General features: G+C 51.2%; 1 protein-coding gene across 2 annotated transcripts; it reads left to right on the top strand.

Moving 5' to 3' along the window:
• The first annotated feature begins 353 nt into the window (after nt 1–353).
• ZNF330 (zinc finger protein 330) lies at nt 354–12283 on the top strand. Of its 2 annotated transcripts, none has more exons than XM_060179049.1 (10): nt 354–500; nt 2834–2965; nt 3577–3596; nt 3690–3760; nt 5191–5270; nt 6948–7074; nt 7518–7622; nt 8886–8932; nt 10054–10171; nt 11528–12283. In XM_060179049.1, exons 2-10 carry the CDS (start codon nt 2846–2848, stop codon nt 11797–11799), a joined length of 960 nt encoding a protein of 319 aa, XP_060035032.1. In that variant the 5' UTR covers nt 354–500; nt 2834–2845; the 3' UTR covers nt 11800–12283. The 2 variants fall into 2 exon arrangements, with proteins under 2 accessions (XP_060035032.1, XP_060035033.1); XM_060179050.1 differs by lacking the exon at nt 354–500 and adding an exon at nt 612–756.
• The last annotated feature ends 1617 nt before the right edge of the window (nt 12284–13900 follow it).

The raw sequence follows: 13900 nt of genomic DNA, 5'->3' as shown, positions 1-13900 counted from the left end.
AAAATGAAACTGAAGGTGACTTTGAGGGGCCTCATCCCTCCATCATCTTTTTTTTCCCTTATATTTTAACTTAAATCAAGAGATATGCAGAAGCAGGGAGAGAGACCATAGCCTTACTGAGCTGTGGCTTATGGTGGTGCTGCGGATAGAGCTCGGGCCTCAGGGCCTCAGGCCTGAAAGAATTTTTGTAGAACAATGATGCTATCTCCCAGTGAATTTACTTTTTTTTTTTCCCCTGATAAACCCTTCTGCTCCAGAAAACCCCGCCCACTCCGGGGGGCGGAGCCTCCCATAGTGGGCGTGTCCCCGTCCACCAACGTGCTGTCGTAAGACGCCGTGACGTCAGAGGACATCCGGCGCGGCGCGTGGTTTCCGGAAGCTTGAGGGGCTTGGTCGGCGTCTCCGTGACTTCCTGCTCGCGATCCGGGCGGGGCCGCCGCCGCCGCCGCCGCCGCCGCCGCCCTAGACCGGCCTCCCGCCGCCCTCCGCGCCGCCCCCGGGTGAGCCGGCCCCTCCGGCGGGTCCCTCCTGCCCCGGGCGGTTTCCGGGACGGGCGGAGCGGGGCCGAGCCTCGAACGCCCCCCGCGCCCCGGGGCGGCCGGTTCCCCGCGCTTCCCCGCAGGCTGAGCTTCCCTACCCCGGGGGCTCCGGGCACAGCCCGCGGCGGGCAGGCGGCCTTTCCCTCCCTCCGGTGCCGCGGACGCCTGCGTTGCGGTTGTGGTCGATGTGATTCGCGACGTCGCGCTGATCGAGGAGGTAGCGGGACTGGGAGGCAGCGGGGCCCCGTCCACGCCGGCCGTCCCCCCTTCCTGTCTGTCTGTCTGTCTGTCTGTCTGTCTTTTAAAAAACCTGTTTACTTACTGTTGGATAGAGAGAACTTGAGAGGGTAGGAGGTAGACAGACAGACACCCGCAGCCCTGCCTCCCATCCGTGAAGTTTGCCCCCCGCAGGTGGGGATGGGGGGGCTGGAACCCGGGTCCTTGCCACTGTGACCTGTGCGCGCCACCAAGCGCGCCACCGCCCTGCCCCTGGGCTGTTTGGTTTTTAATTTATTTTATTTAATTTTTAATTTTTTACATTTATTTTCCCTTTTGTTGTCCTTGTTTTTTTTTTTTTTTATTGTTGTTGTTATTATTATTACTGATGTCATCGTTGTTAGACAGGACAGAAGGAAACGGAGAGAGGAGGAGAGACAGACACCTGCAGACCTGCTTCACCGGGGGTTCGAACCAGGATCCTTTTTTTTTTTTTTTTTTTAAAGTAATTAATTTATTTTCACTTTCTGTTGCCCTTGTGGTTATTGTTGTTGTTATTGAGGTCATCGTTGTTGGATAGGACAGAGAGACATGGAGAGAGGAGGGGAAGACAGAGAGGGGGAGAGAAAGACAGACACCTGCAGACCTGCTGCACCGCCTGTGAAGTGACTCCCCTGCAGGTGGGGAGCCGGGGGCTCGAACCGGGATCCTTACGCCGGTCCCTGCGCTTTGCGCCACCTGCGCTTAACCCGCTGCGCCACCGCCCGCCCCCGGGCTGTTACTTCTGTGACTGTATTTGTGGACATTTGCTCCCTTCCCTACCTCCTCCCCCCCACCTTGGTGGAATTGGGGTTCGGAGCCCTCCGGTCGACGTTCCTCCCCCCTTCTGGGAGTCTGGAGCAGAATTCTTTATGGGGAGCAGGAGGTGGGAGGTCTGGCCCCGGCAGTTGCTTCTCCACTGGACATGGGTGTTGGCGGCTGGGTCCACACCCCCTGCCTGTGTCTGTCTGTCCCTAGTGGGCCGGGGCTGGGGGAGGGGAGGCTCCAGGACACACGGGGGAGGTCAGGATGGCGTCATGGCAGCATCTGCAACCTGGTGGCTGAAAAGCAGTAAGATGCAAAGCAGCACAGAATGCTTAGTAAATAGGAACCAAAAAGTAGGGACAGAAGCAGATGAGAAGAGGGGTCTGGGGGGGAAAGAAGCTAGGAAGTCTCTTTTTAGGACCCTACCCTAGGGGGCGGTGACGTGAGTCATTTGTGCGGGAGCCTGAGAGCTAACATGCAGGTGGGCGAAAAATACTGTCGGGGAAGATGGTGTGGGAGTGGAGAGAAGGCTGGGTTGGGGCAGAGGGGAGCACCCGGACCTGAAGGCCGCAGATAAACAGTCAGCGTCACCACCGCGATGTGACCAGGGCTTATATATTTCATATCTAGCACAGGAGTTGGATGGGTTTGATATGTTGTTACCTACCCTTCTTTATTTTAAACATTCCCTTTTGTTGCCCTTGTTTTATTGTTGTTATTGATGTTGTCATTGTTGGATAGGACAGAGAGAAATGGAGAGAGGAGGGGAAGACAGACGGGGAGAGAAAGACAGACACCTGCAGACCTGCTTCACCGCCTGTGAAGTGACTCCCCTGCAGGCGGGGAGCCGGGGGCTCCAACCGGGATCCTCCCTGGGGTCCTGTTACTTGTCATTCTGCGGGAGAACACGGGCTCATGCCGCCCCCACGTGCCGGGCACCAGCCTTGCAGCACAGTGACGCCTCCAGGGACCAGACGTGTTCACAGTCACCAGGGAACTGTGAGCTTGTCCTGGGAGCTTTATTGTTCCTCCTCTCCAGTAGCTGTTAGAAGCTGTGTCTTGAGGGCCTTTTTCCTGTCGCTTTTGAGAAATACTCCGGGAAAAAGTAAAAGGTTGCGGGGGGGAATGTCAGGCTCGTGCCAGAGCAAGCATGCCGGCCTGCAGAGGTGGAGACACACTGACGGGAAAGGACTGGGATCTTCAGGGCGTTGCAGGCGTCTGCGCCCACGACAAGCTGCCAGGGCTACATGCCGTCTGCTCTCTCTCTCATGTAGAACGCGGGCAAAATGCCGAAAAAGAAGACCGGCGCCAGGAAGAAGGCGGAGAACCGCCGGGAACGCGAGAAGCAGCTGAGGGCTTCCAGAGGCACCATTGACTTAGCCAAGCACCCCTGCAACGCCTCCATGGTAGGTGTTGAGAGTCGAGGCACCAGGCCCTCGGCTACGGAGTCCAGTGTTGCGCGTGGCTTTTGTTGGGGATGTGGATGAAAGGCGCCCCTCTTCCCCCGGCTTGTAGGCCAATGTCTTCGTATTCCTTAGGACTTGAAAAATGTATATACAAGTCAACGAGAGACCTCCCGCTTAAGGAACTTTCTGGAAATAGGAAGTTTGAGGGATGGACAGTGAAGGGACGCAGCTGGGAAGGCGAGCCGGGCTGGGGCGTAAGGACAGATGGACCTGCACGGCCCCGCAGCCCCAGTCTTTTCTTGGCTTCTTTTCGTCCACTGGTTCCGTTTTTCCAAACTGTTTTCTCCATTTGTTTGGATTCATAGCCCTCGGGAGCTCTCATGCCATGTTGTCCCCGGAGAGTAAAGAACTCTGGTGCTTGGGTTTGGGCGGATGCCCATCCTGCGGCTGGCTGATGTTTCTGGGGAGGGAGCAGGATGACACCACCCACACATGCACGCAGTGGTGGGGACGCCTTCCCGTGCGGGAGGCTGAGTTACAGGGAATAAGGCAAGTGAATTTCCGGTTTCTAGCTAATACTTATACTGATGTTTTGTTTTGACATTTTACAGGAATGTGACAAGTGTCAGAGGTAAATTTTTCATATTTATTCCTTTTTTTCTGTCTTCATGTAGTAGCACAGACCCTCCGCCCTGATATCTGACTTAAATTTGTATTTTACAAGGCGACAGAAGAATCGAGCGTTTTGCTATTTTTGTAACTCTGTACAGAAGTTGCCGATTTGTGCCCAGTGTGGTGAGTATGAGACTTCTAAGGACACACGTCCTTTCATTGGATATTTGCTTAACTTTAATCATGTTGAACCCGAGGATTTATCTTTATTGCTTATAATAGTATTTACACTCTATGGTTGATAAAATAACGCAAGATGCCATTTGACCTACCAAACGACTATCAAGTATATATATAAAGATGGGACATAATTAAGGTACAGATTAAAATAAACTATGCTCATGAGAGAGACCCTACAGCAGTGCTCAGCCCTGGTTAGTGGTGGTGCCAAGAACCATACCTGGGCTCCCAGGGCCCCAGGCACACACACCTGTCGCCATACTGTGTGCTGTCCCCGGGAAGATAAAATGTGGCTCTCAGGCTGGTGACATTGCTTTAGGCATTAGGCCAGATTTCAGACTACTAACTTTTGGTGATGTGAGTCTAGTAAGTGGTCTGTTTATTTTTCTAAACTTTGATTTCTGTTACTATTACTTGGAGCATATTAGAATATTGGGGCTAATTTACACTTCGTCGAGCCTGTTTTTGATTTTTCTTACCAGACCACTGCTCAGTTCTGGTTTGTGGTGGTGGGTGGGTGGCGGGGGAGAGCATAGAACCTGGCACTGCAGACCCCAGGCAGGAGAGTCTCTCTGCATAACCATTACGCTGTCTGCCCCCCACCCTGTGCTTGCTTTGTTTCTAGGTTGATTTTTTTTTCTGATTGAAGTTTAGCATGTAATCAATCTTTGACTTTCCTGGCATGTATTCCCAAGTGGTTGGAAAGCATTTTGTCCAGTTTATTTGTGTGTGTGTGTGTGTGTGTGTGTGTATTTAGTACAAATAAACTATACAGAGTACAAATACGCTATACAAATTAAATGGTGGTTCATAGACTGCAAATTGATGATCCCAAATAGTTGCCCACAGAGTGCTGGAGATGTGAATTGAGACTTTGTTCTTTTTAAACCACCACACTCCTCGTTTGTGGCATAATGGTAGTGCCCAGATTTGAACCTGGGACTTTGAATGCTCAGGTGTGAAAGTTGTTTACCTAACTACCCTGCTATTTCCTCCGCCAGTAAAGGAGCCTGATTGATGGTATGCAGTCCCGATTTAACCGCAAACTGTAATAAAAACATAAATCCTTGTTGGTTGTGCATAATAGTTTCAGATAAAATACAGTTTTGGAAAATGATCATTTAAGTGTGTTATGTCTGATAACATGCTAAGAGTTAACGTTAGGACTTCATCCAGGGACATTACTGTAGTAGGAGCTGACTTTGAAGGAACAAGGTGATTTGACAGTGCTGGGCTATACTATTGGTATCTTAAGTTTACGTTGCCTATTTACCAGAAAATCCACTTGTAAGTAGATCTGGGTAGTTCAGACCCGTGTTACCCAAGCACCTGCTGTCCTGTTTTCAAGACTAACAGTTGTATTTCCTCCCTAGGGAAAACAAAGTGCATGATGAAGTCCTCAGACTGTGTCATAAAGCACGCTGGCGTCTACAGCACTGGCCTGGCCATGGTGGTAAGAGTCCTGGCATCTCCAGACAGTGGGTTCCCAAGCATCAGGAACAGTCGCTCTGGTCAGTGTTTATTTAGCACTGCCCGCTTCCTTAGCTCGGTCGAGCAGGAGTTGATGGGAATCGCCTGTGGCTTTGTTTTCCCTTCATTTTTTAAAGAATTATTTATTTATTTATTTTACAATCTGTGATTGATAGTAGGCTACAAGATTGTAAGATGACAGTGTACAGTTAGTTTCACACCCACCACCAGAGGCCTGTGTCCCCACGCTTCTGCCTCCCCAGAGTTCTGGTCTTAGACACAGTTGGCTTGCTTCTGGGTGTTTCTGTTTGCAAGTTCATGTGTGTCAGCTCCCTAGACTTTTTCAGAGCTTTCTTCCTGCAGGTGGGGGCCGGGCCTTGAACGTGGATCCTTGAGTACTGCTGTCTGTGCACTTCACCAAGTGTATAGCACCTGCCCCCTGGAAAATAACCTCCTTCCTTTCTTTCTCTCCATTTTTTTCCTTTTTTTTTTTTAAAAAAATATTATTATTGAACAGAGACAGAAAGAAATTGAGATGGGAGGAAGGGGTGAGAGAGGGAGAGAGACAGAGAGACACCTGCAGCCCTGCGTCACCACTTGGGAAGCTCTCCCCCTGCAGGTGGGGACCAGGGCCTTGAACCTGGGTCCTTGTGCATAGTAACGTGAGTGCTTAACCAGGTGCGCCGCCGCCCACTGCCTGGCCCTCATTTTTTTCTTTTTTTTTAAATTTTATTTATTTATTTATTTTATTCCCTTTTGTTGCCCTTGTTGTTTTATTGTTGTAGTTATTATTGTTATTGTCGTTGTTGAATAGGACAGAGAGAAATGGAGAGAGGAGGGGAAGACAGAGAGGAGGAGAGAAAGACAGACACCTGCAGACCTGCTTCACCACCTGTGAAGCGACTCCCCTGCAGGTGGGGAGCCGGGGCTCGAACCGGGATCCTTACGCCAGTCCCTGCGCTTTGCGCCACCTACGCTTAGCCCGCTGCGCTATGCCCGACTCCCCTTTCTTTTTCTTTTTTAAACATTTTTAATTTGTGATTAATAGTGGGCTACGAGGCTGTGCGATCACACTGTGTAGCCCTGCGTCACGCCCACCACCAGAGTTCTGTAGCCCCATAGTCCCACCTCCCAAAGAGGAGGCCGTGTGCCTGCCTTTCCACAGCCACTTGCCTCCCCTGCTTTGGGCATGGACTGACCAGGTTCTTGGCAGGCTGCCTTGGGGTCCTGGTAACGTCCCCACACACATTCCCCGTGTCCCCTCTAGGGGCTGGAGGTGGTGATTCCAACACCCCCTAGTGCTCAGAGAAGTCTGAGCCCTCCTCTACCCTTTTTTTTAAAAAAGTTTTTTATTATCTTTATTATATAGAGACAGCCAGAGATCAAGAGGGAAGGGGGAGATAGAGAAGGAGAGAGACAGAGAGACACCTGCAGACCTGCCTCACCCCTTGCAAAGCTTTTCCCCTCAGGTGGGTCCTCTGCCCTTTTTAAGTGGCCTCTTTTAAGCCCTCCCGGCTTCCTTAGGTTGAGCGTACCCTCTCTTTGATAGAATCCCGAATAACCGAAGAGATATACTTGGGCATTTTCTGCATGTGCAGTGGTAACCATTGTATCTGCCCTCGATGGACAGGGATGATGCTTTCTTATCCCTGGGCTGCAGGGCGCCATCTGTGACTTCTGCGAAGCGTGGGTCTGCCACGGCCGGAAGTGTCTCAGCACACACGCGTGCTCCTGCCCGCTGACGGATGCTGAGTGTGTGGAGTGTGAGCGAGGCGTCTGGGACCATGGTGAGGGACTCCTCGCAGCCCTGAACTGTGCTCTAAGTGGAACCTGGCTTTGCAACATCTGGATGCTCACGTTAAGCTGTTGTTGCTGGGGGTGGGGGTATGGATGGCACACTGTCCTACTTACTGATGTAGTTTTGGTTAGCGGTTGGTAGGAAGAGGGATGTTGGCATTGCTCACCTAAGTGGGCAGGGAGGGGGCTTGGGGACAGCAGGTGCCCTGGTGTAGTATTGTGTCGGGGGTGGGGCCCGCGTGTCAGGTCCCACGTTCGTGACATACTGGCAGGCTGCTTTCATCAGCACCTTCGCCAGGACCAGAACTACCGTGCCGTGTGCTATAAACAGCAGCTAACTTAGCGTCTTCTCTGAGCAGTTTTATAGGCGGTCCTCTTCCTAATTTGAGCATCTCCTGTTTACATCTGCGGGTTCTGTCTTCTGACCCAATAGGAGGCCGAATATTCAGTTGCTCTTTTTGTCACAACTTTCTCTGTGAGGACGATCAGTTTGAACATCAAGCCAGCTGCCAGGTTTTGGAGGCAGAAACATTCAAATGTAAGTTTGTCCGTATCGGGTATTGTCTGCGCCCAAGACTCTTCATAGTAGAAATCTTAAACTTAGAAGTCAATCTAGTTTTTCAGAGCGGCTCTTGTGGGCTCTCATTGGGCTCACTGTTGTCTGTTTCTAGACCCAGATTAGAGCACGTTTTCCGCAGAGGCGCCAGTGGCGTGTCAGTTGAGTGACTTCACTCTGTGGGGTTGACCAGCGTGGCAGCCCTTGTCACACTCCTCACCCCGAGTGCCAGGTGCTGGTCCCTTCTGAGCCATACATGTGGCCATCTCCTCCTCCCCTGGTGGTTCTCAGGCAGGAGCATGTGTCATGAGCTCCTTTGGGTGCTGGAGATTGTCTATGTATATATATTTCTTAGTTTATTTTTGAGAGACTAGATAGTTGAGCATACCGTCTAACTCATAAAGCCACGTTTTTTGGAAGACACCCAAAATGAAGGCAAAATGATGGATGGAAGTAATCAGACACTGCCGTCTAGCTAAACGTGTAGAGTGTGGCATGACCTGCGCCCAGAGCTTGCTCGTCGGGTCCAGTGAGCTAGAGCTCCTTCCTGGGGTGCCACACCCCTCGGCCAGGTGTCCAGGATGCAGGAGTCCAGGCCACGGCCCTGGGGTGCCGTCACTTTAGCTGTTTGTGTTTAGCCTCAGGCTCGGGTTTCTGTCTGTTCGCTTACTTGTCTCACATGATGCGGGGAGAGCTGGAGCAGTGGGTTTTGGGTCGGACGTGGGCAGCGTGCTTGCCGCCCACCACACCTGCTGCACCTCCTCCCAGGCCTCTCCCTGAGCTGGGGAAACGACCAAAATTAACAATAACTTACAGAACTAGGGTAAACGTTGGGGGCCTGTTTCCCACCTGCCTGTTTGCTCACAGTCATCTGTTCCCATCAAAGTGTCCAGCGCAGAAAGCACTCGTCAGAGATCACACGGAAACTGGCAGCAGCCCGCTCTGTCCCTGAAAATGCACATGAATAGAGACAGTTGCTCTTTTTAAAAATGTGGCCATTATGAGGTGATGGGAAGAGCTTCAGCTGGCGTGGGGACAAAAGCATCACGTTTCTAGTTTTCTAAATAGGATTTATGAGGCTCGTGGGCGCCCTCCCGAGACTGGAGGAACAGAGGGCCGGCAGCGGGCGGTCCCTTCCCCTAGCTTGTTCTAATGTTGAGACAGAACAGGCTCCCACTGACCCAGGAGTGAAGTCGTGCTTCCTCCACATTCGAGTCTGGACAGTGAGTGTGTGCTTCCCCACAGGTGTGTCCTGCAACCGGCTGGGCCAGCATTCCTGTCTGCGGTGTAAGGTAGGTGGGACGCTTTCCTTCTTGACTTCGTTATGTTACACCGGAGGGCTGCTCAGCTCTGGCTTATGGTGGTGTTGGGGATTGAACCTGGGTCTTTGGAACCTCAGGCTGAGAGTCTCCCTGTGTAACCATTAAACCTTTGTGCTATCTACTTCTACCCTACACGCATTCTTTTTATTTCCTATTTTTCTTTCAATCTCCATATCCCCCCCCCCCCCACACACACACACACAAGTCTCCTTGGGCTGTTTGTAACTTACACTTGATTTCCGAGGCATCTTACAAACTGTGTAGTTTACCCTGTTATTCTAGAGGTTGTAGAATTGAAATGGAGGCCAAAACTCCCAGAAGTCATTGTGATGGCTGGCGTTAGAGCTGACACCTCTGCACCTCTCCACTCTGAACTCAGTTTTAATGGGATGCGTGCTGTTGACTACTGTTGGGGCCAGGGCTGGAACCCACGACCTCTTACTGTGAAGCCTGTGCACCTGAGTCCTGGGCCCCTGGCTCAGAGATTTCCTGTTTGTCACGGTTCCTGAGACAGATGCCGCCCTGCCCTCCCCCCCCTCCCTTTTTAGAAACTCTTCTCTCCATCCCTGGCCTCGCTCTTGGTCCTCCCCCGCCGAGTGGTGTTTGCCTGTTACCTGCTTGGTCCTCCCACGCAGATTGCTCTTCTCCTGTCTTTGCTCACCTCGCTGCAGACCTCAGCTATGATATGTTTGCAGAAGCCTTCCCTGAACCCCACATCTGCCTTTGAACCCTTCTGCACTTGCCCACACCGCACACTTCCCGGGGTTGCCTTCCCCGCTCCTGTTCCCAGCTGTGTCCCTGCGGATGGACACACCATTGGTCGCGTGCTGCCTGGGCCCAGTGAGTGCTCACATTTGTGAAGCAGGAAATGTCTCCTTGTCACAGCCTGGGTATACGTTCTCTTTGGGAAGGGTTACGTAGGTCAGAAAAGTTCAGACAGAGATTATTCCCCTTATGAACTGATGAGGAGTGTGGCCATCCCAAGACCCTCTTCTCTGCTCACGGAAACCACATCTTCAGTTCTCGAGATGCCAGGTGACGTCTTGGTGTGTCTTTGGAACGACATGCTTGCTTACTCCCCTTCTCCACAGGCGTGCTTCTGTGATGAGCACACGAGGAGCAAAGTGTTCAAGCAGGAGAAGGGAAAGCAGCCCCCCTGCCCCAAGTGTGGGCACGAGACCCAGGAGACGAAGGACCTGAGCATGTCGAGTAAGTGCTTCACGGCCGGCCGCCGGTGGCGCTCGTGCTTGGCCAGCTCTTTCTCTTCTCTCCGCTCTCTGTGTTTTCTTCTTCCTGCCTGAAAAGATGAATGGGTTCTCATCAGAAAAGGGAGCTTTACAGTCTTGGGAAATGTGTGCAGAACCTCTCAGCTTAACGTAGCCTTTGATATTTGACATTTACCCAGTTAATATGGCATAGGGTATACTGAAACCTCAGGTTGAATAGAATGCTTTTTCTGTTTTTGCTGAAGCTTCCTTGTTAAATGATTTAGTATCTGTGAATTCTTTATTTCTTTCTTTATTTATTCCCTTTCATTGCCCTTGTTTTATTGTTGTAGTTATTATTATTGTTGTTCTTGATGTCGTCGTTGTTGGATAGGACAGAGAGAAATGGAGAGAGGAGAGGAAGACAGAGGGGGAGGGAAAGATAGACACCTACATACCTGCTTCACTGCTTGTGAAGCGACTCCCCTGCAGGTGGGGAGCCGGGGGCTGGAACCAGGATCCTTATGCCGGTCCTTGTGCTTTGTACCACCCGCGCTTAACCCGCTGCACTACTGCCCGACTCCCGAATCTGAATTCTTAACATTCGGGAGCCAGTGCTGTCCAGTGCCCGGCGTTAGAGTTGATCCTGCAGCTAGTCTTGGCGATGTAGCACAGTGCTGTGGTGCAGTAAACCTGCCGTAGGGAACCAATGCTTTTCACAGAACTTCCCTAGGAGGGAAATGCTACTAAAACACGCCTCTAGGAACGCACCTCACAGTTTGTTCAAGAGAACCCGACTCCTCTGCAGACATCAGGGAAGAACTACAGTTCTGGTGGCTCTAGTGGGGCCTTGTTGGATCAGAGCTTGAGCTGTCTGATGATGCCAGACTGATGCTTTTGCTGGATTTTTCCCCCTCACTCATCTTTGTTTTACTGAGGTCCTTTCAGGACTCCTGGATTTTAAGTTAGGTCTCTTAAGAAACAGGCAGCGTTGTGATGCAGGAGTCAATTTTCCGTTGATGGAGTGAGGGCTGTTTAGTTGTAACGTGCTTTATTTAACGTATCTTTGGAGAGTGCTGCTGTTCTTGTTTTGTCTTCCAATTTCCCGGATGTCCTGAAATGACCCTGTCATCTGTATTACTTGTTTGTGAGGGGCCATGGACTTACAGTAGGATGGAGCCGGCTCCCATTTCTGAGCCCTCCTTTCTTTCCAGTTTGAAGTTAGGAAACTGGCTGCCCTCTCGTTTGGGAGTGAGAAGTACTGAGTCATGTTGCTGTGCTTTTCCGTATTGTTGTGGCAATGAGGTGCAGAGAATGGGAACCAATAACCCTCCGTGTGCCTGCCTGTCTGTCGTTTCAGCACGCTCCCTGAAATTTGGCAGGCAGACCGGAGGGGAAGAGGGTGACGGTGCTTCTGGGTACGACGCCTATTGGAAGAACCTTTCTTCTGATAAGTATGGTGATGCCAGCTACCAGGAGGAGGAGGAGGAGGAGGATGACGAAGAGGAAGAGGAGGAGGAAGAGGAAGAGGGAAAAGACTCTGATGCTGAATCAGCAGATTTGTTCTCTAACTTGAACTTGGGAAGGACCTACGCCAGCGGCTACGCTCATTATGAGGAGCAGGAGAACTAGTGCTGCTGGGCTGGCCGTGGGTCTCCGGGGTACATCCCCTGGCCTTGTGCAGAGGCCTCTCACAGACATGGAGTAGGGCAGAGCAGTTTTGTAGGAACTGGTGGCCAAGCCTCATGCATAATAAGAAAAATGAATTTCAAATGTGATGTGTTTATTCATCCCACAAATGAAAGCTTCATGGGTTGGATGATAAGTAGGCTGGGCCAGCGGGCTACATACACAGGACAAAAAATAGGATGGTAATATATTTGAAATTGAACTGCTGTTCTTGATTAAAAAAAGAACACTGCCTATGAATTTGTTCTGTCTGGTTTTGTGAAGTATGGCTCAAATAGATTGTAATATATATATTATATAGCCACAGGATACAAGTCAGACAGTGTTATATTTAACATTTTAGGGACACTTGATCAGAAATAGTGTTATACAGATGCTTTGCCCAAGAAATTTCACTTTATTTTGAATAAATCTAGTATTTCATTTAGTATGCTTTTGCTATTTCTCAGTTTTTAAAACTATTCTTGGAAAGCATGCCAGTGTTTTTGCAAAAACCCATCCTTTTTAAATTTAGTCATTGGGGATTTGGGCGGTAACGCAGTGGGTTAAGCGCACGTGGCACAAAGCACAAGGACCAGTGGAAGGATCTCAGTTGGAGCCCCCGGCTCCCCACCTGCAGGGGAGTCGTTTCATAGGTGGTGAAGCAGGTCTGCAGGTGTCTTATCTTTCTCTCCCCCGGTCTTCCCCTCCTCTCTCCATTTCTGTCTGTCCTATCTAACAATGACGACATCAGTAACAACAACAATGATAGCTACAACAATAAAACAAGGACAACGAAAGGGAATAAATAAATATTTCTTAGAAATTTAGCAATTGACGCAGGTCACAGAGGCTAACATTGTGGTGGTAGGCTCAGAGCCCTGTCACCTGACCCCCTCTTCCACGGCTGCTGACGCCAGTGTGGCTTTACAGCTGGGATGATTGCAGGAGGATGGAAAACATGACCGCAGCGGCTGCCATCGGAGAAGTAGGACAGGGTCGTGGCTGTGAGGCTGACCGCTGAGTTGCTGTTGCCCGGCCACTCTTGGTTTACGGAAACATGATCAGTAGCAGAAGGCAGCAGCAGGCAGTGGGAAGCCAGGGGACCTGTGAATTCACACAGGGAAAGTTTGGTCTCTGGTGCAGGAGAGTTGAGCACTCTGAGGCTCAAGCCCCGGATATGATGGTCTTTGAGGAAAAGCATCAAAGCAGGGTGCCAGTCACGCACGGCAGGTCTCTGCCAAGGCTGAGGCACCCGTTTGGGGCTGACTGACAGAAGTGATGGAGCCTCCAGGGTGCTGCTGCTGGAGGCTGTAACTGCTCAGATTCCTGAGCTCTCTGAGCTGGCTGTCGGCCTTCCTTATACTGAGGAGCCATTACCCACTGACAACCTGCGGATTTGGAGCTAGTAACTCATTAGGGTTATGTAGAACTCTGCTGGAGACTTGCTTGTCCAGAAGAGAGGAGAAAAAGGATAGTCACCAAGGAAGCACAAGAATCTAGCGGCATGGAGCTGGACGCCTGAGGTTCTTGATCAAGAGATTCATTTGGAAGATAAACGAGGAGGAGAGTTTGCTGGCAGCACAGAGCTGCTTCACCATGGTGGGGACAGGAGTGGGGTCCGGGTGCTCCTCTGCACACGTGACCATAACTGGACATGGCCAGTCACCTGCCAAGGGTGCAGTGACTAGGCCCCGGGGAGGACAGCGGAGTGGCACAGTCTCGGTTCCCGCCTCAGCTGCGGAGCTGGCTGGCTGGCTGGGTGAGTCTCGGGCAGAGCTCACGTCTGACGCCCAAGTGATTGCCGTTGCACTCCACGTGACTCAACTATATCAAGCAGTACTGAGTTCGTCTCCCCATGCAGAATCTAGTAGCTGATACTCCGCGTGAGCCCAAGTCATTGTCTGTGATTTGGTCATGGCTTGTCAGACTCGTGGCTGGGGAATTATAATGGTGTGTGTAAAGGTGACCTCAAGTCACTGGCCAGTCTCTGCACCACATACGGTCCACTTCAGAAGGGGCATAGAGCACGCAGCATGACTCCCTGAGGGAATGATTCAAAGGA

This window comes from Erinaceus europaeus, chromosome 19, assembly GCF_950295315.1.
Source record: "Erinaceus europaeus chromosome 19, mEriEur2.1, whole genome shotgun sequence".
Lineage (NCBI taxonomy): Eukaryota > Metazoa > Chordata > Mammalia > Eulipotyphla > Erinaceidae > Erinaceus > Erinaceus europaeus.
Note: the sequence above shows the minus strand (reverse complement) of the source record. Positions and strands in the feature narration are given on the sequence as shown.